The sequence below is a fragment of the Equus caballus genome, chromosome 2 (genome assembly GCF_041296265.1).
Source record: "Equus caballus isolate H_3958 breed thoroughbred chromosome 2, TB-T2T, whole genome shotgun sequence".
In the NCBI taxonomy this organism is placed as follows: Eukaryota; Metazoa; Chordata; class Mammalia; order Perissodactyla; family Equidae; genus Equus; species Equus caballus.
In genome coordinates this window covers 29,857,491-29,880,799 of record NC_091685.1, presented here as the reverse complement: position 1 = coordinate 29,880,799, position 23,309 = coordinate 29,857,491, and the positions used below count along the sequence as shown (strand labels likewise).

Below are 23,309 nucleotides of genomic sequence, written 5' to 3'. Positions count from 1 at the left end.
ATTTAGTCCTTCAGGTCACTGATTGTTCCCTCCTGTTCTCTCTTCTATAACTTCCTTGCCTTATACAGTCTCAAAGGAGCTCTTTCCAGAGTTGCTGGACCTCATGCCTGTGTGGTCCATCTTCATAAAATATCCCATTATTAGTCGTGTCCTGACAGAGATGGACCTGGCATGCAGATTTGGATTATACAAACCAGTGAAAATTATCCCATTATTTGCATCTCATTTATTCTGTCGCAGGTTGCTTTTTCCTCCCTTGAAAATTGTTTTTAATTACAAAAGGAATACAAGCTTGTAGTTAAAAAAAATTTTGTAATAGTACTTAAGTGTTAGAAACATTTCTTTGTGCTGTAATTTATTCTTACTTAAGAATTTATTTTTTTACGTATCATTTCATGTCAGTACAGATCTTCATTCTTTTGAAAAGCTGCATCATATTTCATTATATGGATTTATCATAATTAGTTCCCCATTGATAGTCATTTAAATAAATTCTAAATTTTTGCTATTGCAAATAATAATACAGTGAATAATCTTGTACATTTATCCCAGGGGTATTTTGTATTTCTATAGGGTAGATTGCTGGAATTGGAATTTCTGGGTTAAAGGTATAAGTATTTTAAATTTGATTATATTGCCAAATTACCTTCTAAAAGGATTGCCCCAATTTATATTATTGCCAAGTATGAGAATGAACCCTTTACCATACTCTCCCTATACTTTTACCTGGGTTTTAATTTTTGCATATCTGATAGGTTAAATCATGGAATCTCATTTTTTAAGTTTGTTTCTCTCTAATAAGTAGTGAAGTTGAGCATCATTTCATATGTTTTTTTAGCCATATATATAAATAAATATGTGTGTATATATATTTTTTTATGCCTTGTAATCTTTTTTTCAGGTGCCTTTTTATTGATTTGTAGAAGCTCTTTGTATGTTAGGGCTATGACTACTTTGTTTTACATATATTGTAAATATTTTTATGCCAGATTGTTTGTCTTTTATTTTTGTCTATGATTCCATGGCATCTTTTTGTCATATAAAAGCTTTCAGTTTGGATCAAATTGCTTTTTAATTAGTTTGAAAGTCTTAATGAAAGTTATTGTAGTTGAACCAGTCTCCCAAACAATCCATCTGTTCTGTTAGTTAATGTGTCATTGATGCTTGTCTCTCTGCTGCTTTCCCACAGAGAGGGGAGTGTGTTTGCCCACAGTGTCCCTCTGGATACTCTTTGTTTATATTGAAGCAGCAATTAGATTTAAAGATCTCAAAAATTTTCATGTGGACCTTTGCCGTCCGTTTGCTGCTCACTGGTGAGTATTATGAGTATTCTTAATCTATAATTCAATTCGATGTTTTCAGGGTAGAATGGTAAATTCAATTTTAAATGTTTTCTTAGAGATTTTACATGAACCCAGAAGACAAACTAACATGGTGGTAAAGAGCCTGCGCCCTCAATTCACGGAGATGGGTGTTTGAATCCCAGTTCTGTCCCCTAAGAGCTTTGTTGCCTTGGACATGTCCCCCTCTCTAAGCCTCAGTTCTGTTCCCTGTATATTGGGCACCTGTCTCATGGGGTCATGGGAAAGATGAAATGAGGTGATATAAGTAAAGTATTTCACTTAATGCCAAGCACATAGGTGTCTGATAAATGTTATTTATTTTTGTTATAATCAGATAATGATTCCGAAAAGTCCTGATGAAATATGTGGCTATTTCATGAAGCTTAAGTGAACTTAGAATTTCCTTAGTCTGTTTTCAAGAGCAAGAGAATATTATTAATAATTAGTAATAATATTACTAATAATTTTTAAAGGAATATTATGTTTCCTTATGAAATGTAAATGAATATTAAGATACTATTATTCATTTAACCTTAACCATGAAACATTTTTTTTAAATGAGCACTATTCTGGGAATCACCACTTAATGTATGTTTCTTTTAAACACACCAATTTTTGTTAATATTTATGGCAGAAACCAAAATAAACAGGCATCAACTAAAAAAAATAGTTTCCAATATTTCTAAAGTCTTTTCACAAATAAGTGTCACTTTAAACTTGTAGTGAGATCACGTTTAGACTAATTATAATTGATAAGTTTTTATGTTAATAAAGCTTAATATGAATCTTGACAGTGTTTGCAGAGGCTTTGAAATGGTATTAGATAGACTGATGAGCTGAATGAAAATATTTCAACTTTTTACCCCAGAGATTAGATTTATAAGTACAGCTAGTTTCATTTGGTAGTACACACCAAATGTTAACCCTGATAATATCAAATACTTATTTAAATGATTCTTGAAACCCTGATAATATCAAATACTTATTTAAATGATTCTTGAATTTATGTATGACAGAGTGTTTATGAACTAATTTTCCAGGAATAGCTGGTGACAGTACCCTCAGGCAGCAAGAAGATTAAGTCAAAGTAGTCACCTGAACTTGACCCTGCCTTCTAGTATTAAAAACCAAATGATGTCCTTTGGATTTGTAACACTTAAGACATTTGCTTATGATCACCTATACAATCTCTGCCATGGTATATTCTTAAAGTGTACAGATGCCAAGGTTCTAATGATGCACAAGGCGGTTCAGTAGCCACTGTAGCCAGCAGTCACTGTGGTAACTTCTTGAGCTACTTGAAGAATGCCGGTCTGACGGGCAGCCTCTGTGGCCTAGCAGTCCCGCTGTTCCCTGGGGGTTTGTTCTGCGTGCCAAAGGCCTCCGATTTCCGCAGCAGACATTACATGTATTTGTGTGTTTACTGAATGCTCAACTACCAACATCATCTAGAATTTGTTTCTTAATTTCAGTCATAGATGTTCTCATGTGCTTGATGCATGTGTTGTTTGTTTTTAACCTGCAATTACTGGCTGGATTGTCTTCTTTCTAGTATTGGGTACCCTGTGGTGACTTTGGGCTTTGGCTTCAAAAGTTACGTAAGCTACAAAATGCGGCTAAGAAAGCAAAAAGAAGTGCAAAAAGAGAACGAATTTTACATGCAGCTTCTTCAGCAAGCCCTCCCCCCAGAGCAGCAGATGCTGCAGAAGCAGGAGAAAGAGGCCGAGGAAGGTAGGTCTTGACCCTAAAGCTGAGGCTCAGTAGGTTAGTCATTATTCTGTCTGTCAGTAGAATCCTTTTTTTGGAAAAGTTGCTGGGACTTTGGAAAATTACAAGGGATTTTCCTGTTTTCTGGTGTTCCTCTTCAGGGCCATTGCTTAGTTTGGTCATGAAATATAGTGTGGGTGACGTTCTCTACCTAGTGTCTGATGACCATGTGCTTTTAAATATGTTTATGTTGTTTTATTATTTTTATATATTTTATTTTTATAGCTTATTTTATATTTTAATATTTGTTATAAATATTTAAAATATTTATTCTCGGTAGCAAAATAGTATATAAGAGTTTGTAGTTGAAGCAAACTAAGGACCTAAGTATAAGCAAGATAAAGGTATGGATACACAAAACTATTTTACGAGTCAAACTTCTGAATAGAGCAAAGATGGATAGGTCCCATTCTAAATGGTTCATATAATGCCATGTGGATCTTAAATTGAACCTTTTCTAATAGGACTTCTGTAATGAGAATATTAACAATTCAGTAGATGAATTGACAGCAATATCAGTTACCTTTGGTTTGAGAGTTAGAAGTTTGGGATCGTGTTTTTAGTTGATGTATGCCAAAATCTTATTCTCTGGTGTGGTGCAAAAATCTCTCTTCAAGTCGACTCTGACAGATTGGAATGTCTAGACCTGATACAGAAAATTCTTTACCAGTGGGCTAGTAAATAATACAGACTTCTTATTACCTCAACTCTAGAGTCAGGAAAAAGGATAGATGCCCTGGATCCTAACATCACAGCTCTTCTTTTGTTTCATTTAATCTCTTTCTTTTTAGTAAAGTTATTAACAGTTTGTTTCATCCAAGCATCTTTTAAAATATGGCCTCCTAGAGTAAGATCTTCCTGTGTCCTCTCACCCCAGTGATACACAAGCTTGCTTTGACTGACAAATGAATAACTTCATTATAAAGTCCTCATCTTATTTTTCAGGCCAAAACTTAGGTATTTATAAATGCTGGTGATTTTCTAAATGTGCAGCTTCTCAAATTTATTTGGATTTACTTCTTGAAGTTAGCGTAATGTAGTGTGGTTATTGCTTCTAAATTATTTGTTATTTAACGTAGTGAGTTTCTAAGCATAGATAATGCAGTTTGTGGAATCAGTCTGTTCTGTATTTTTATACAACTAAATATTCCAGTGTGGGTTTTTGTGTCTGTTGGTTTGTTTTTGGTATTGTAGCAGCCAAAGGATTGCCTGATATGGACTCCTCGATCCTTATACATCACAACGGAGGTATTCCAGCCAACAAAAAACTCTCCACAACTTTGCCAGAGATAGAATACCGAGAAAAAGGAAAAGAAAAGGACAAGGATGCCAAAAAACACAACCTTGGAATAAATAACAACAATATTCTACAACCTGTAGACTCTAAAATACAAGAAATCGAGTATATGGAAAACCATATCAATAGTAAAAGATTAAATAATGATCTTGTGGGAAGTACAGAAAATCTCTTGAAAGAGGACTCATGCACTGCTTCCTCAAAAAATTACAAAAACGCCAGTGGAGTTGTGAACTCCTCACCTCGAAGTCACAGCGCCACAAATGGGAGCATTCCTTCCTCATCTAGTAAAAATGAGAAGAAGCAGAAATGCAGTAGCAAGAGCCCAAGTACACACAAGGACTTAATGGAAAACTGTATCCCTAATAACCAGCTGAGTAAGCCAGACGCACTGGTGAGGTAAGTGTGCGCCGTGTCTTTACCAACGCTTCCCAATAAACTGGACTCAGGTCTTGGAAACAGGTCTTCACGGGGGCCTGTTGGAATTATTTGTGATCAGATACTGTGACTGTTAACTCTGTGGTATTTGACATTTTAGTGTTTGTTTCATGTGGGTTTGTTGGCCACGTAAGTGCCATTATCCTGAAGCATTGACTCCAGCTCTTTGCAGTGTTCTGAGTAAGAGGTGACAGTGATTCCTTTCCACATTCGACAAATTTACATATAACTCGATTTTCTAGTGGTATTGAGAGGTGGATATTTAGTCCTTGTCTTTTTCTGTTTGCATACCCAAAGTTCTTGTGGCATCAAGACAAAAAGAAGAGTTTGTGTCCTGTTCATGCAAATCTCTTTGTCAGACAGGTACAGAAGGGGAGGGGTGGTGGTGGTGGAGAAAATTGTCCTCACGACTTTGTGCTTGTTTTTGTTTTTCCACTTAAAATGTGAATTATTCCCCAAATAACTCTGGGAAAGTTAGGTTTGAAAAGTAATCTCCTTCTAAAAGTTTCATAGGTAAATGCAATGTTAGACATAGATTTTAATCAGAAATGTTCCTTTTCCCATCGTTAATTAAAAGAATAATATTGTTGTATTAGCTTTACTGGCTCAGGCTTAATTTTGCTGTATTTTATATATTTAATGTATGTTGTAAAATACGCTTATCTTCCTTTTACCTAATATCTTTCAGTTTGGAAACTGGGATCTGAACTGGAGCTTTTTCTTATGTATAACTCAAGAGGGCAATTGTAACTCCCTCCCTCCACTAAGTTATCTTGTATTCCTCTTCTTTTGGCTTGCTTAAGAGCAGACAGTTTATTTAGGGAGGGAAGATTTCCAGTGTTATAAATTACCTGAACTAGATTATTTATTTGTTTTAATTTTCCGGTTGGCACCTAGATTAAAGGAAATGTATTTGGGTTCTACTGCTCAAGGCTCTAGAGGTTTCCTAGCCCCTGGCCACGTTTGGAAGCATACCGTGCTGTTACTGCTGCCAGGCTGGCATTCACGTCTCTGTTACAACATTCGGCCCATCAGGCCCTGCAGAGAAAACATTCAGCAGAGAACCTCCCTATAGATGCCCATGGCAGAAAGACCAATTAGTTGACCTTCTATTTCAAAGGGAATATTGCACAAATTTACTATATGCTATAAATGAAACATTGCCATCCTTTCACATCCTTTCTCCTACACAATTTTAATAATCGCCCTCAAGTCAAAACAGTTTTCCTCTGTTGAGTGTTACAGAGGAACATTCAAGGCTCGGTCTTGTGACACCTTCTCACTTGGGCCCTAGTTGCGATGCTGATTGACTACTGTCTAATCTGCCTTTAGTAAAGAAGTTCAAGGACTCAGATGACCAATTTTCCAGTACGTGGGTCCAGTGCCCCCCTGCCTGCTCCTGGACCATATACTTCTTCCTGTGGTCGCTAATATGCCTTGATTTGAAGGGCCCTAGAGTATTACTCTGTTTTAGGGAATACCTGCTGTCAAATACATAGATAGAAAATACTATATTTAAATAGTTGTATAAGCTTCCGTAAGACTATTTTCAACTTTTAATGTAATACTATAAAAAATAAGGAGATGATCTAAATATCCAACAGCAGGGGAGAAATTTAAATAAATATGGTCCATCTATTTGATGGACTCTTAATACAGACATTACACAATCATGTTTTTTGAGCCATATTAAGCAATATATGGAAGTGCTTGTGACATACTATTTCATGAAGTAAGTAGAAAGCAATTTTATTTAAAACATGTTTTTTCCTAAGATACACAGAAAAAGGATTTGAAGGGAAAGGAACCAAAATGATAACAATAATTACTGGTCCATGATAGTATTGGGGCTTTTCTTTTTTCTTTTTACTTTCATGCATTTTCAAATTTTTCTATGATGAACAACAATGAAAGTTTGTAAGAAGAAGGGTATCTATCTGAGCAAATTATCCAGCGTGGTCGTAGGAGGCCTTATCACACTTCCTCTCACCCCTCTTGGCCATCTCCTGTTTCCTCTTGTTTGACTTCATGTATGTTTTGATGGATATTAATAAGACTGTAACTGATCCGAGTCTGATATTTCTGAGTCGTTAGCTAGAGAGTGGGTTTTTTTATCTTCAGATGGAGAGAGCTGGACTCTCTCGTCTCTAAGGCTCCTTCTGATGCAAACATAGATGGGCTGGCAGCGTGTACGTTGGTTAGCCCCTGACTACTGCAGACACACCCAGGGTTGTGTACAGGTCCATGCTGGCTGTAGGGAGAAGACTGATTTATCCTTTTAAAAATGTTTTTTTTAAATCAAACGGTACTGTATCATTAGTAGTAAATTAATTGCAACATATTCTACAACCGTGTTTGTCTGAATATCATGCTTGAGAACTGCTATATTTAAGGAACCAATTCAGTGTCTTTTGGGGGGAAAATTCATTAGTACATTACTTTCAGAGAGAATTCTTGTAGATCGGTGTACCTGTCAAAATAAGCTTTGATGGCCGTTCTCTGTGAAGGAGCAGGCAGTTCTTCAGGCCTTTCCTGCGTCTCCCCAGGCTCCATGGATGCTCTTCAGTGTGCTGTATACCACAGGCTGACATACAACTGCACACAGGGCAAATCTGGCCCAGTGCCTGTTTTTGTAGAAAGTTTTATTGGAGCACAACCACGCTCATTCATTTACGTAGCATCCATGGCTGCCCTTGCATTGTAGCGGCAGAGTTGAGTAACTGCAACAGAGACCATATGGCCTACAAAGCCAAAGAAACTTACTCTCCAGCCCTTTACAGAAGTATGTGATAGGTTACTAAGGGTAAGGAAAATGGGGGAAGGTGGGGAACTTGGGAATCATGTTGCCTGTAGGATCCTGCCCAGGAAAGGTTTGGGAACTTGCTAAAGCCAGTCCAAAGTCCTTTTTTGGTTTGATAAATACAGATCTTACTAAATGACCCGGTTTCTGCCAGCTTGATTTCTGAATTCTTTACCCAAGATATTTAGAAACAGACTTACAATGTTGGTAGCCAAAAATATTTTTATTTCTCACATGGGAAAAATTTTAGACAAAAACAGAAAAAGCAGTGAGTAAGATCAGTTATTTTTACTAAGTGCTGGGTTAGAGAGGAATAATGTAAATTAGAATGAGGTTTGCTTAAATTTTTTCTTCAGTGGTCAATTTAAAAATACTTTAAGTGTGAAAAAATCATAGAAAATTTAAGTAGAGAAAAGGGGAAAATAGTCCCACTACTATGACACAAGTTACTGTTAAAATTTTGTTATATTTTCTTTCCATCAACTAAATTTATATTCTTGTGGCCATAGTGTTTGTGTAGTCTTTGTGTCCTGCTTTTTCCACTTGAATTATATTGAAATCGTTTTCCAGCTTAGCCTAACCCTGGTTTTCACTTGATGTGGAATATTCCGGGGCAGGTCTGTGCAGTCATTCAGTTGACGGTCACTCTCAGATTGGGCAGCTCAGGGCGTGACACCTGAGCTGAGTTCCTGCAGTTTCAGCGCCTGCAAGCAGAAGAGCCAACAGCTGGGTTTGCGCTGGGCAGGAAGCTCCCTCTCAGACACAGCCCCGAGGCTGGGGGGTTTCTTAGTGGTGATTGTTACTTGTTTCAGTTTCCTTGTTAAAGGAGAGAATTTAAAATTTTGAGTGCAAAAGGTAAAGTGATCCATATTCTGTAGAAATGTTGAAGCAGAAGTCTCTTTTTGGTTTATTTCCATTCCACTTCTTGGTATCCGAGACAGAAGATTCATCTTTTTTACTTTTAGTGCGTATTCTTCATAAGATATCAACTCTTTAACATCAATGAAGATTCATAAAGAAAGTGTATCCACAGTTTGTCTAGTAGAGATGCATTTAACAGGACTGCATAGAATTAGAATGATGATTATTTTTTTGGAACTTCAAGAGATCTAAGAGACATCTAGACCAGGCCCCCCAATCCTGTCTTTTTATCAGTGACATAAACAAGTCCTGGAAGATTAAATGGCTCATCCAAGTGACCCAGCTTGGGTGGCAGTGCCAGGACTTTGGCCCTTTCTGTTATGCCATGCTGCGTAAAAAAAGTTCATCTACCTGCTTGCTTTGTTCTTCTGCTTTATATTTTTGTTTTTGTGTTTTTGTTTGTTTTAAATGCACGTACATCTAAAGTTGGCTCAAGGATGGGCACCAGAGCAAGATTTTATGCTTTCCTGGTTAAACTCTATAGAAGAAATACTTAGAATTTCAGAATTCATTTCTTTTCCTTTCTTCTAGAGAGATGCTGTTCTGTGTTGTAAAAATTCTTGCTCTTGCCAAAGACATGAGGATGTGCTTATCTGTGAGCAGAAGGGAGCCGTCCACTTGTCGCCTTGAGAGCTCACAAGGTCTCTGAGAATTCTGCTCTGGGTAGGGCTGGCTGGGGGGAGTGAGTCTGGTCCAGACAGCGTAGAGCCACCCAGCATGGAATTTGCCCTTGAGGGGTAATTCTGGGAATAGGCTTAGCTTGCCAGCAGCAGACCTAGGAGCCCTGAGCTGGGAGACTGAAGACCAGGGATGTAACCATCAACGTATCCTGAGGAGAAACCACCGTTTGCTTGAAGGGCCTGGGGTCCTGGGGTGTGGGCATCGCCGTGATAGTAAATTCAGAGAAAGTTTGAAGCCGTGTAGGGGGAGAGGAGAGCCTTTTCATCAGGGGAAAAAGGAAATATGGAGTAAGTTGTAATATATTGACTACTCACTGTTTTATTCCTCTCTCCATTCATTTGGTTATTTTAGGCACACCAAAATATTATTACTTACAACTTAGTTTGTTCATACGATTCTGCTTATTTGGAGACTTCAGAGCTGGGGCCGGTGGGGGGGGTGGGGGCAGGGGAATGAAGGAGAAAATGTTTATCAGGATTTTTCCAGTAATCTGTAAGCAAGTGATGGCACTGCCTCAGAGGGGAAGGAGAGGGAGGGGGGATAGAGAAGCACTTTAAGACATCTTAAGTCATTCACCTACACTCATCCTCAGGAACTAACTTACATACCAGATCTAGGTCTCAGAGAAATATTTTTGGAGCATAAAATTGATGACAACATACTTCATGAATAGGCTATATAATGTTCTAGTCCATCAGTGAGTATATTGGTTAGTGTGTTTTAGTAGGCTGTGATACGAGTATTTGGGACTCATCTCTTTCTATTTTAAGCTGGTAGGTAAGCAAAATGTCATTGCTCTTCATTCCACTTTCTAGCCCATATAAACCTTGTATTTATGTTTTATAATTTTAGGTTTCTCTTATAAAGTGGGGTGAAGATAGCAAAAGTTAAAAACAGCGAGCTTTTCCCTGTTACTGGACTTGCTGGTGGCCCAGATCGCCCAGATGTGGTTTGACTAGCAGTTCACAGTCTTTTGTCCTTCTGAATTGAGTCTTGTCTTCCAGTTACCAGCATTTGAGGTGGTTGTATAACCTCTGACTTACCCGTATAAGGCCCCTTAGTGTGGTCTTGCTATTTGGGGAAAAATAACAGGAGACAGTTTACAGTACTTCCTGTTTTTTATTTCCCCACATTTTAAGATTTCTACACACAATTAAAAATTATATATCTGGGACCGGCCTGGTGGCGCAGTGGTTAAGTTTGCACGTTCCGCTTCTCAGCAGCCTGGGGTTCGCCAGTTCGGATCCCGGGTGCGGACATGGCACTGCTTGGCAAACATGAGGCATCTCACGTATAAAATAGGGGAAGATGGGCACGGATGTTAGCCCAGGGCCAGGCTTCCTCAGCAAAAAGAGGAGGATTGGCAGTAGTTAGCTCAGGGCTAATCTTCCAAAAAAAAAAAGAAAATTATATGTCTGTTGAAAAGAAACGGCCATATTTTTAGATACTGATTTTTAATAGTCAATGGATTCAGGATGATTTAGTGTGAACAACTGTGAAAAAGAGCAAAGTGAAGAGAGAATCCAGGAAGCCCCTGTTCTGTGATCTTAGAGAAGCATTTCAAAACACCAAGGAAGATTGGGGCCTAATGCTATTTACCAGAAGAACAAAAAGACGCCAGTTTTTCTTACAACTATCCATCTTTCCTTTCCCTTGTAGGGCGCTGCCTGGGTACTGGCCTGAGTCAGAGTTAGGAGTGGGTGGGGCTGGCTCCTAGCTCCAGGGAGCAAGGAAGAGCAGGAACTTGCTGGTTCGAAGTTGCAGCAGAAAGTGGGGAGGAGGATTCAGAGCAGGGAACCCGAGATTGTAGGTACAAAGGAAGAAGGGAATCCAAAGCCGAGACTGACTACGAGGAAGAAGCAAGACAGAGCAATCAATTCAGGAGGTAGAGCCTGGGAGCCTTCCCTGGGACAGGTACCAGGGGGAGAGATGGCCTTTTGTGGACCATGCCACCCCTCCCCCAAGGCCCTGAAGAGCCCTAAGTGGGGAATCACAGTAGTTCAAGTGGGAAAGCTTACAAAAGATTCTCTTGAAAGGTGGAAACCCATCTTAAAAGAAGGGAATGGAAAGACCCCAAGATTGATTGTTAAAGGAGGGGAAGTAGCAAAACAGAGTATGTAGTATGAACCCATTATAAAAGACGGGCGGGTATAGTTCTCAGGCACACAGAAATTTAAATAGTGTATACTAAATAGTTAATTGTAGTTGATTATGGGGACATTTATTTTCTACATTGTCTGTTTCTATATAGTTTGAATTTTTACACAGGCTTATTATACCCATAATAGAATGTAAGCTCAGCGAGGGCAGGGACCTCCTTTCCTGTTGTCTGCTACAGTACACAGTGCTTGGCACAGAGTAGATACTCAATACTTGTTGAATGAATATTACCTTTGTGCAGGGAAAATATTAGAAAGAGGGGGAATAAAAGATGAGCCTCAGTAATTTCATTGCAGTGCAATGTAGCTCAAAAGCTTCTGAAGTTAGAAAACCTAAATATTATGTTAGACCAGGCCCAGGACCAGACATCCAGTGTCACTACTTGTTGTTTTTGAGTAGGCTGTTACTGATTTTATTTCTAAAAAATAGACTTTCCACTGTAAGTCCCTTTCCATGGTATTTTCCAGGAAGTTTTTAAATTCAGTACTTTTTTCCAGAGGCTGTGCAGGAAATTGAAGGATTTCTGGAAGTTACAAGGGACAAGGGGAGCAAACTCTGAGGGACTGCTGTCGGAAGAGCCTTCTGCTCTGGCAGCGGGTGGACTGTGCTTCAGGGCCAAGGAGTCTAGGCACAAGCCATGTCTCATCCAGGACTCAGAGGAAATCTCAGTTTGCCTTGTGTTACTCGTCTGTCCTGGTGGGTCGTGCCGTCTTTCCCCCCAGCCCTGACCATTCCCTTTGTCTTTGTGGTAGCTGGAGAGAGCGCTCACATCTCCCTCCTCTGTTCTAACCTTCCCTCCAAGGAAATCTCCCAGGGTAGAAAATGTATTGACTGCTTATATATCATCTCAGGTGCTAGAGGGAGCACAGTATATTTGTTGGTTCTGTTTTGTATTTGAATAAGTTTTGCTGTGTGTCAGGAATAGTTTGCGGGGAAAAAAATCTGCCCTTGGGAGACCACGATATGGGCTTTGGGGCTTTCCCCTGCTGCCCTCCCTCTGTGTGCCGCCTGCACAGCACAGCGCGGACAAGCTACTGCTGCGGAATGGCTTGCCTGACCCCCTCCCAAAGAGTGATGGCTGCCAAAGTAGGCCTTTCTGCCTCTCCAGGTGCTGATGCTAATTCATTGGTAACAGTATCATTTCTAGGTAAAAGGTAAAATTTAGTAAAAATGTATGAAATTTTAGAGTGAAGATTATGAAAACTGGACATTTAGAGGTTCTAATTAGATTAGATTAAATATATTGGATATAGCTGCTACTGCATTATTTGGAAATTATTAAGTGGAAAAAATTAGTAGTAGAGCCATGTTTCTATTCAGTAAGTTTAGTGTATGTGCTCTCTGTCTCTGTGGAAACATGTTTTCGATTTGTTTGTCCAACATTGTCTCTGAGCAGATACGCATTGTCAGACCTGATGTATTTTCACTTTCTGCCGTGCTCATCATATTTAAGGAACCTATTGGTTTTGTTTGGTTAGCTCTGTTTATGTTAATTTACAATATAGTTTGGGTTTATTTTAACCATTGCAGTGATTTACAGCTATAATATTCTGAGATGTGAAGATGGTAATAGAAGCATGAGGATTTTATGCTTAAACAGGGCTGTTTTATGATTTGAAAACCAGGTAGCCCTTGAGGAACGAGACGTTAGTGAATTTAAGCCAGTAGTTCACCTAGTGTCTCCATATCCAAGTGATCAAAGAAGAGAATCATCTGTGTTGTATGGATAAATAAATTATGAAATAAATTATTTGAAGGTGGAGTCCACGTTAGAAACATTTTTACGTTGAGTACTGAGTTTGTTCTAACAAAACAGGGCTTTCTAGTTCGGCAATTGGAGAGTTTCCTCCATAGAGTCTGGCAGGAGCTGCTGTAAGACTTTGTTAAATTCTGAGTCAGTCCCCCTGCTGGCGCAGGATGAATTGAGATTTCCAGCGAAGGGGATTAGGGGTGGATTCCCTGAAGGGGAGGTTCTCCAAGGAAAAGGAACTGTATTCTTGAAATGTTACTCACGCTATCATTTAGAAACCAGCTATTTGAGTACTCTGACAGCCAGGGTGGGTATACTTCAGTCTGCGTACATCTCTGGGGGATCTTTTCCACCTTCTTTCTGGCCTGCTGGGACTCTCAGGATTAAAACATGTTTTGATTTCTGTTTTGTGAGAAGAACAACTCTTCTCTCCTAAGGTACATTTCACCTTTGTCCTAGAGTGTTGTAACAGATTGGAAAGAGAAGCAGAGAATAATGAACTAGAAAGGACCGTCGCCCTTCCTCTCCCCCTTGCTCGAGAGCAGGTGTTGCAGACTCAGACCTTACAGGAGCCAGCCAGGGCACAGGCTGAGGGAGGCAGGCTGGGGTTGGCATCATGGTATTCAGTGCTGCAGCTGGCCCTTGGGAGTTGGGGAGCCCATACCCTTTTAAATGAGACAGCCAATTGTTGCCGTGGGGGATTGCAGGCCCAGTGTTGCTAAATCTGATATTTTGAAGAGATGCCAAAAACAGATACATTTATGTGAAATCTCCCAGTAAAAAAAATGTTTGTTTACATCATAAGGGGGAGGGTCAAGCAAAACATGTTTCTGAGCCAGACTGGCTCACCAGTTTGCAACCTCTGCACCTGACTCTCCCTGTTATGCTTGTATTTTGTTCCTTCCCACCCCCTACCCTGCCAATCAAAACTGGACTCCTATAGGAAGGACTTTTCTGCTGGGGACCATCTGGTAAATCGCATGAACTAATCTGCCCTGCATTAATGGGACCTTTTTGCCGTCTCCTCTCCTTCAGTTTCTTGTGCTCCTGGAAAACATGCACCTGTTAACAGTGCCCTCCCAGAGTCAGACCACCCCCTTTATTGTTGAATCCCCACTCCTGACTGTGAGGCTTTCAGAGCACTTGGAGAGGTGACAGCCTTGTGACAAGAAGCGTGGTTTGGGTCTCTGATGCTCCTGAGACTGTTTGGTGCAGAGCGGTTCTTAGGCCTCCTGCACCTAGGACTCGAGACTTCTTCCCACCAAGATGTTTTTCTCGTGTGTTCTTGGAGCATAAAATACACCACAACTCGGGACATGAAAGCTGGTTATTTACAGACTTCACAGGCCAGCTGGTTTAAAATCTGGACCTCCCAGCACCATCCCTTGTCACATGTGCATACCGTCTAACGTGATGTTAGAGCAATGCCTGCTCCCCTCTTTCCAAAGGGAGCCAGGCAGGGCCATAAACTGTAGCTCTTTTGAGTCTAATGTAGAAAACTATGGTTTCGATAAGAACTGACGAATGGGAAGTAGCTGATAGAGATTTAGGAACTGAGGCAGTCTCTACTTCAGAAAGTTCAGTTCCCCTTTTTTGGAATGACCTAAAAAGTTTATGAAGTAGAAGAGTTGGATTTTCCCTAAGGGTTTCGCATTATTCTGAAACTGGCCTGTGACACGGGCAGATCTGAGAGTAACAGTGGACACTGAAAAGCCATGGAAAGCAGATTGACAGCCTCCTCATTTAAAATAACTTTTCTCCCAATTATGAAATAATAATTGAAATGTTAAAAATAAGTTGTACATGTTGATTATATCAAACTTTGAAGATAAAGAAGATGTAATTGCTATCTTAATATGTATCTTTTCAGTCTTTCTTCTCTTGCATACATACACATTCTCTTTTACAAAATGGAGCTCATAAGACATATAGTGTTTTGTAACTTGTCTTTTTCACTGACTGTATCATGAGCATTTTCCCATGTCATTGAATATTATTCCTCAGTAGTTTTTAATAGTTGAATGTCAGACACATGAATATACAATTTGTTTAGCCAAACTTCTATTGACTATTTAAGTGTTTCTGATTCTTTTAAATTATAAATAATGCTGCAACAAACACACCTTTACATAAATCTTTGTGTATATCTCCAGCCCTCCAAATACATGTTTGACAGTGGGATGCTGTATCAACAGATATGAACATTTCATAGACTTTTGATACAAACTATCAAATCTGATCACATCCTGTAAGGACCTTATGAAAAATACTAGTTCATGGCTCTCATAGCTTTATTCTTGAAGGCTTTCAAGAAGTTGCTTTCCTGTTTCGCTGAATGACCAGTATGTGAGCGCATCTAGGATTCATTTTCTGCCTTTGCATTCCTTAGTGAAAATGAATGTGTTTGTCTTCTGTGTTTGACACAGGGAGCAGAGACGTGAGCTACTTTGTAATATGGATTCACCTAGTAATCAGGTCACCAGGCTCTGGCTTATTTTTGGCTACTTGTTCCTGGTAAGCAATTGTAGTAACCACGGTGAGACCTGAAATAGCTTCGTTTTGCTATTTCCAAAGCTGTGGTTTATAGAGTATACTGGGACAGCTTCAAGTCAGTGTAGGCCTCACTTAGGATGGGATACATTCACGTGTTTATGTGAATGACCCATGCTGCCAGTCCTGTCAGTGTGAATGACTTGGAAAGGGGGGAGGGGAAGGAGTTGGTGGAGAGAGTAGATAGTATTTCTTCTGGGGACAGAGCTTTGATTTATGAGCTCAGCTTTCTGCAAAGACAGCTGTGTGGTCCCTAAACAAGTCTTGTCTTGTGTGATTAATGTATGCCAAGGGATCTCCTAATGGAATTAGGTGCTTACCAAGATGAAGCAGTTGCTCTTCATTCATTCTTTTCATGTGCACCTGCCTTCTTGATAAGCAAACGTCCATTTACCCCTGTTTCCGTCAGCCATCATTTAAACTGAAAATCTGACGGCCTGCTGTAGATCGGTTGTTTGCAGACCTCCTATGTCCTAACAGTGACCCTGTTCTATTCTAAGCACTGAGGAGATGGACGGGTGAGGGTTAGAGGCATGGTCTGGAAGGATTGGAAGAAACTTTAGAAATACATTTCCAGCTTCTAATTTTATAGCACAGTCAGTCCCTGGCTTCAAAGAACTTAGTCTTTTTAGAATTAAGAAACATACACAGGAAAAGATTAAAAAGCAGAACAAATTACAAACAGCACAGGGCGATGGTGTAGCGCCAAAGGAGAGGCACTAGCAGTGAGGGCTTCTGGGTTTCAGGAGTGGGGCTTCGGGCCTGCAGACCAGTCTCACGCGGCAGAGTTTCTTTAGTTGGTTGTTTGTGTTTATTTTTTAACTGGCCCTTGAAGAATGAGTGAGATTTGAAAATTGAAGGCCATTTCTTCTAGAGAGGTGGTATAATTCAAGGCTGAAGATGGTAGAAACAAGGGGGTCGTTTTGGCTGGTGTGACAGGTTTGTTAGAAAAATCTGTCTTTCAGTCACTTGCCTGTATAATTTGGAGATGAGCTTCTGAAGCCCCTTTTCTAATAGAACAAGCAGCATCGTAAGTTCTGTGTTTTCTTGCTGAACGTACAGCATCTCTGTCACCAGCTCTCTGGAGTTCAGAGATAACCAGCAGAGCCGAGGCTCGTTATCTTCCTGAGAGGCTCATGGGGTCAAGCCAGCAGCCCATAGAAATATACACTTAGGTAGTTTTCTGGAGTGAGTACGGAGTGTGACTCATAGAGTATCTGGGGAACCTAGTCATCCCTAGGCTGAGAAAAAGTCTCCCTCTTTTTTTGCAGGACTTGCTTCCTGGGGAAATTTACTGCCCCAAAGCCTTAAAGTTTGTCTGTGCCCTCAGTCAGGCATCAGAAAGCCTCAGGCTTTATAAACCATGAAGTTATTGGCAGTACCCCTTGGAGACTTGTAAACTTTCAATGAAGTCATAGTACTGTGGGCTGTAATTCAAGTAATTCGCAAAGGATAAGGATTTTAAACATTTAGACAGAAATATCTCATTGTTTTCAGATACTTAAAAACAATACCCCTTTCAACTAAAGGCTGACACTTGAACATGTGCTTTGTTTTACTATCAGATGTGCCTAAAGATACTCAAAGATATTTTTCCTGCTTAGCCCGCCTGGAAGGCTAATGTTTGAGCTTCATTCTTTTGGTCAGCTAGAAGATTACCCCTTATTAAAGTGTATATCTTTTCCTCTTAAAATTAAGTAACTATCAGCCATTTACATTATAGCTTACTTTAGTTGGGCGGGATGAGGGAGAAGATGAGATAGAATTCAGGTTTGGAGTGTGTAAGAGGGATCCTCAATTTGGCGATTTTGCTTTAAAGGCAGCCCGGCCCCCCGAGTGGAGACCTGAGGAAGTGCTGCTCTGGGTGGTCCCACTCTTGCTTGTAGATTAGGGAGTCTGCCAGACTTCAGAAGTCACCTCGCAAGTTTAGAAGTTGAGTGCTGTCTTTTAAAATTATCAGTACAGTGGCTAGGAAAGGTGCCCAGACCTCATAGGTAACATTTGGAGTTGATGAGAACCCTGGCTTGTCTAAGTGGGTACAGATGGACTTATTTACTGGACACACAGACTCCAGCTTTGCCATGGACCCTGTCTGCATCCCAAGTGGCAGCACCGTCGGGCAGCCTTGGTAAGGGTGACAGCCAGTGCCCCGGGAGCTGGGCAAGTGGGAGGTGCATGTATTTCCTACCCAAGCCTCGCCAAAGTTGGATTCACATCTGTCTGGCCCAGTTTTTTGGGGGGTGAGATTGTAGCTCTTCTGGAGGAAAGTTCCCTTTTATCCCTGTAATCGTCTGCTGTGTAGGGAAGGGAGCTCCTGGATGAATTGTTTTCCTCCTTTCTTTTGATTCCCTATTTATTGAAGTTAATTTTAAGGGCTATAAACTGTTACTTCTGCTGATTTTCTTTCTGACCACTTGCTTCCAATTTAGGTTGCAGCTACTGACATTTTGATAAAACTCCATGAATACGTTTGAAGATTTTGCATTAGCCTCTTAACACCATTTAATCAGTACTTCTTGATGCTTCTCACCAGTAAATTATATATCTGCGTTTCACCTAGGAAGTACTGACCTTCAGGACCGAAGGGTTAAGCATACCATGAAGACAAGTCGTAGTTATCTGTCTAATAAATGCCCCGGGCACTTGACTAGCTTGATTCAGCTCAATTTAGTAATTCACATAATTCTTTTAAAACTCATGCATATGCATTTTTCTATTGAGGTTATGCAATAATTGAGAGATATCGTAGAAAATAGGATTGGATGGTACATCTATACAGTGGAATATTTTGCAGCAATTAAATTGTTTATGAAAAATTTCTAATGGTGTGGCAAGGTGCTTAAGATGTAAACTGTGTATGTGGTACTCTCTCACCAGTATTAAAAATATTTACATGTGTGAAGAAAGAAAGAAAGAAAGACATACAGAAAAGAAGTAAAGCAAATGCAAACAGTGAGTGGCTCTGTCTGGGTGAGAGGCTTGTGAGTTAGTTACATTTTTATTCTTTATCCTTTTCTCTTCTATGTGTGCAGCTTTTATATTGACTAGGTATCACTTTTGCAATGAAAAATCCAGTAAGCACTGTAAATCATCGTACCACCTACCCCAGTAAAGATTTAAAATAGAGTGAACATCAAGGTTAAATTAATGCTTTCTGTATGGAGACAATGACAGTTTTCCCTCAGAAACTTCAAAAATTACTGAGAACTTCCCATTTAGCACTTTGATCTTACATGTCATTATGCAGTGTTCCTGTAGGTCAGTGTTTCTTAACCTGGAGAATGCTGGTGGTAACTCACAGGTTTGCTGCAACTGTTTGGAGAACAATAATTCAGAGTGTTTCAAAATTAATGGTAGCAGTTATGAAAATCCTGAAGCATTTTAGTTCTAAACTTAGTTTAGTGAAATTTAATTTAGTGAAAAATTTAATTTAATTTAGTTGAGTAAAATTATTATTTTATTTTTGAAAATAAACTTTTATTGACATGTAACACACATCCACAAAAGTGCACAAATCTTAAGTGTACAACTTACGAATTTTCACGAAGTAAACATGCTCTTGTAACCACGTCGTTTTATTTTTGTTGTATTGTGCTTGTGTAGGTCTTTGACAAAATGTTCATAGTTCCATATAAAAAATATGTTGTTGTTTAGTGTTCTGTGGTCTCCAGAAGTTACACTCTAGACATGTGGCACTAAAAGCTCTCATAATTGCGTTAACTCTTTGAGTTTTTACATTTTTCAAGGAGCCCTAAAATTTCATGCAGACTATTGTTATTCTTAGTTCGTGGTAGGAAAATTGGCTTTTATAGAGTGAAAAATGCAAAAAAGTAATAACTGCGAAATTACTGACATCTAGCGTCTGCAGATTAAATTTTTCTTTCCTCCCCAGCTGGGGTACATGCTGTCTTCCAGTTGGCGGGTTGTGTGCAACTTGATCCCTGCGCCTCTGCGTATGATCCAGCTTACGCTGCTAATCTAAGGAGGCAGATCAGCAGCCGGCAGTTAAGTGTGTCAGGCTTAGAAATCCTAGACCAAGCTGGGAGGAACTGTAGAGATTGTTAGCCTCAGATGGGGAAACTGAGTCTTGGAAGGTTACGTGCCTTGCCCAGGGTCACAGAGTTGGCGCCAGAGCTGAGTCTAGAATCCTGATCCTAAACTCTGTTACTAAACCCTGCTAAGTCCCTATTCTCATTAAAATTCACCCTTTCTACTAAAAGTGCTATCCTCAGACTGTGAAATCAACTTCTCATGAAAGATAAATTACCTAACACGTTTTTCAGCCAAACTTCTTAATGGGGATAACCTGACAGCATCGACCTGTTTTGGAAAACATCCCTTGGGTTACTTCGGGTGACTGAGGGATGGTGTGTAATTGTTTAGAGCAGTTCCGAGAGTAACTGGAATAACCCTGGCAATAGGGAAAGTGTGGCATGATGTGGACTTGTGACCCTTCCCAGGGGAGCGGGCTGGGTCAGAAGACCCGGCAGCATTTCTGGAACACAAGGTCTCCAGTCTGTGCTCTCGGGCACTGGACAGGGGGGCCTGGCTGCTGTGCCAGAGAGATGACCATCGAGGTTTCATGACTTCTTGTTTTTTGAGATTTTGTTTCAGTCGGCTAAAGGTAGGTAAGTAAATAAACCTGCTCTTTGGTTTTTCTAAGGGAGGCCAGGCAGCATATATTTAGTAAGTGTTGATCACTGTGGTGAGCTTCGGGGGTTTTGTGTTTAATAAAACATGCCTATAGGGACTTACTCAGTGGAGCTGGTGGCTTCATGGAGAGATCACCATTGCCCCCAGAAATCTCGGTTCTGTTGGTGTGTTGGATTAGTGAAATGCACAAGAGTCTCAGGGAGCAAACTGATTTGTGTCTCTCTGTGAGCTTGAGGAAAAGGTGTCTCCTAAGTCTTGCATGGCAGCCATCCTTAGCCTGACCTTCAGTGCCACTCTCCAGAGTCCCATCTGCCAGACCCTTCTCACTCTGTTCCCGGAGCACAAGCCTTCCTCAGGGGCCGGGCTGATTGCTCTCTTCCCAGATATCTATGGCTATTCCTGCCTTTGAGCTTTTGAGCCTGTTTTCCCGCTTATTTAGAATGCCCCCCCTTCCCTTTCTACTTCTCCAAATCCTGCCCACCCTTCGAGGCCCTACTCAATTCCCATCTTCTCTCTTCAGAACTTGTGTGCACTGCTACCCATACTGTGCTGTGGATGCCAGAGCCACAGTGCAGCCTACTGGAGAAGAGAGTGGACTCTGGAGCTAGGTCCACTATGACCTTGGCCTGGAACCTTTCCTGAATCTAGATTCATCATCTGTAAAAATGGGAATAATAATTACATTTAGCCCACTTTTTTTTTTTTTTTGAGGAAGATTAGCCCTGAGCTAACATCTGGCAATCCTCTTCTTTTTGTTGAGGATGACTGGCCCTGAGCTAACATCCATGTCCATCTTCCTCTACTTTATACATGGGATGCCTACCATAGCATGGCTTTTGCCAAGCGGTGCCATGTCCGCATCTGGGATCAGAACCGGCAAACCCCGGGCCGCTGGGAAGCAGAACGTACGAACTTAACCACTTCGCCACTGGGTCAGCCCCACACTTAGCCCATAGTTGTGCAGATTAAGTGAGTTCATACCATTAAAGCCTATAGAACGATGCCGGGCACCTACGTTCTTATTAAATGGTTATTATTCCTGCCACCATGGCTGTAATCACGGCCTTCCTTGTGCTACTGTTTAATCATCATAAGTATATATTGATTGGCCTCTAGTGAAATTGTAAAGTCTTCTCATGAAGAAAGGGGCTTGATTGTAAACTTTCTGTTGACCCTTTTGGTCCTACATGTGCGTGTAGTAGTTCCCCAGTACATATTGCTTAACGTGAAACTATTGTTGTATTAAAGAAAATAGATGGAACAGGGAGTAAGGAGTCGAAAAGATAGACTTCGGCTCACAGATGGCATTTTCTTATGATTCTTAGAGTGTGCCGTTTGTTCCTTTTTTCGTTGTTGTTCAGGCTAATGAGCTGTTCTGTCAAAACCACCAGAAGTGCGAACATCGTTTAGCAGGGATGCTAGCAGTTTTGGGAGGTTGTCTCAGACACTGTTTTCTTCTAGGGCCGTGATGGGAGGGAGTCTCAGACAGTAGATTCTGATCTGCCAGAATGTCTTAAAGCAGGCGGGCCGTGAGCTGGTTGTTTTGAACACGTGTCCCTTGCTGAGGGGCCTGGGAAATTCACCAGGAGGGAAGGGACCGGAGCCTTCAGCCACCCTCTTCTGCCTTCCCCTCCTCTTTGATTGGCAGCTCAGATACTCACAAGCTCCATCTTCAGCTGTCAGTGTTCACAAACGTTTGGGGGAAATAAAAAGTTATCTTCTGGTGGGAAGAGGTGGAGACTCAGGCAGAAGCAGTCAGTAAGAACCGATTGCAAGCAGGACTCTGGTGGTGCAAGAGCTGCCAGGGGCCCTCCACTATCCAGCAGTCCAGGACTTCAGCCAGCGTCTCCCACCAAGCCCTGTGGGCGCCCTCTCTGTGATGACAGTGCTGTGTTTCTCCCTCTTCTAGGCTGGAACAAGACATTAAAAAGTTAAAGGCTGACCTGCAGGCCAGCAGGCAAGTGGAACAAGAACTCCGGAGTCAGATCAGCTCCCTCTCAAGCACCGAGCGAGGGATCCGCTCCGAAATGGGCCAGCTCCGGCAGGAGAACGAGCTGCTGCAGAACAAGTACGCGTGCCTTTCGGGCCTTTGGCTGTGAGCCAGGCGGCCTCACTGTTTCGCTTGTCTCGGGGATTGGGGCACGAGATTCATGAAGACAGAGGGACCTAGCAGAGGGGTTTTTAAATAAAATATTCAATTTAGTACCAGATAGTCAACATGTTATAAAATCTCTAAAACTTTACTTCATTGTAACAAAACAGTTTAATATTACTATTTTGTCTTCTCTCACTTAATAACTTCTCTTAGTTTAAAATAGTTATGGAGCGTTTGTTATAAGTACAGCTGACAAGCAGTTCTGCCACAATTTGAAAGTCTTGCTCCTTTGAGTGAAAGTTTCCAGAGGATTAGACTCTACTTTGATTTCTGGTTCTAAAAAATGATTTTGAGCTTTGATTTTATTTGAAGAGGCAGGCAAAATGTTTCTGTGTAAATTCTTTTATGCTTTCTAAGTCGTCCTGGAATTATTTCTTGGCTCAGTGTGGGTCTGCCTTTTTTTAATCTCTAGGCAGTATGTGTCTGGGGTAGTGATCACTATCGTAGGCTCTGGGCCTTCCCCATTGAAAGAGGGGACCTTCGACATGTTTAAGAAGCATGACTCAAAAGCTAGAGCCTTATAGCCAAATAATCTCTTTGTTGCTTCTGACCCACATGTGTGCTGGCTCTAGCACTGATGCACAGAGAGCATCTCACCTTATGTTGGTATATTGAGATATATCTTAATATCACCTTATATTGATATGTAAAGCTGGGCCTGATAGTAGGCAGGGAAGGGACTATGGCTGAAATTTCTCTCTGAAATTAAGCATCCTGTGACTATGAGATCTATTTTGGGATCCTCTGAGAAAACGTCTCTCAGCTGGAAAGGAAAGGCTGCAATTGGCTCCAGC

The 23,309-nt window shown here is 40.7% G+C and overlaps 1 protein-coding gene across 2 annotated transcripts in view; it reads left to right on the top strand.

Moving 5' to 3' along the window:
* MACO1 (macoilin 1) overlaps positions 1-23,309 on the top strand; it is a 53,629-nt gene that overhangs the window by 18,934 nt on the left and 11,386 nt on the right. Inside the window, exons 4-7 of one of the 2 annotated variants that reach the window (XM_023635470.2) lie at positions 1,190-1,313; positions 2,896-3,074; positions 4,305-4,806; positions 22,270-22,428. In XM_023635470.2, the coding sequence (XP_023491238.1) occupies positions 1,190-1,313; positions 2,896-3,074; positions 4,305-4,806; positions 22,270-22,428 (964 nt within the window). The remainder of the gene's footprint in view (positions 1-1,189; positions 1,314-2,895; positions 3,075-4,304; positions 4,807-22,269; positions 22,429-23,309) is intronic. The other variant, XM_070260668.1, reaches the window with a different exon arrangement.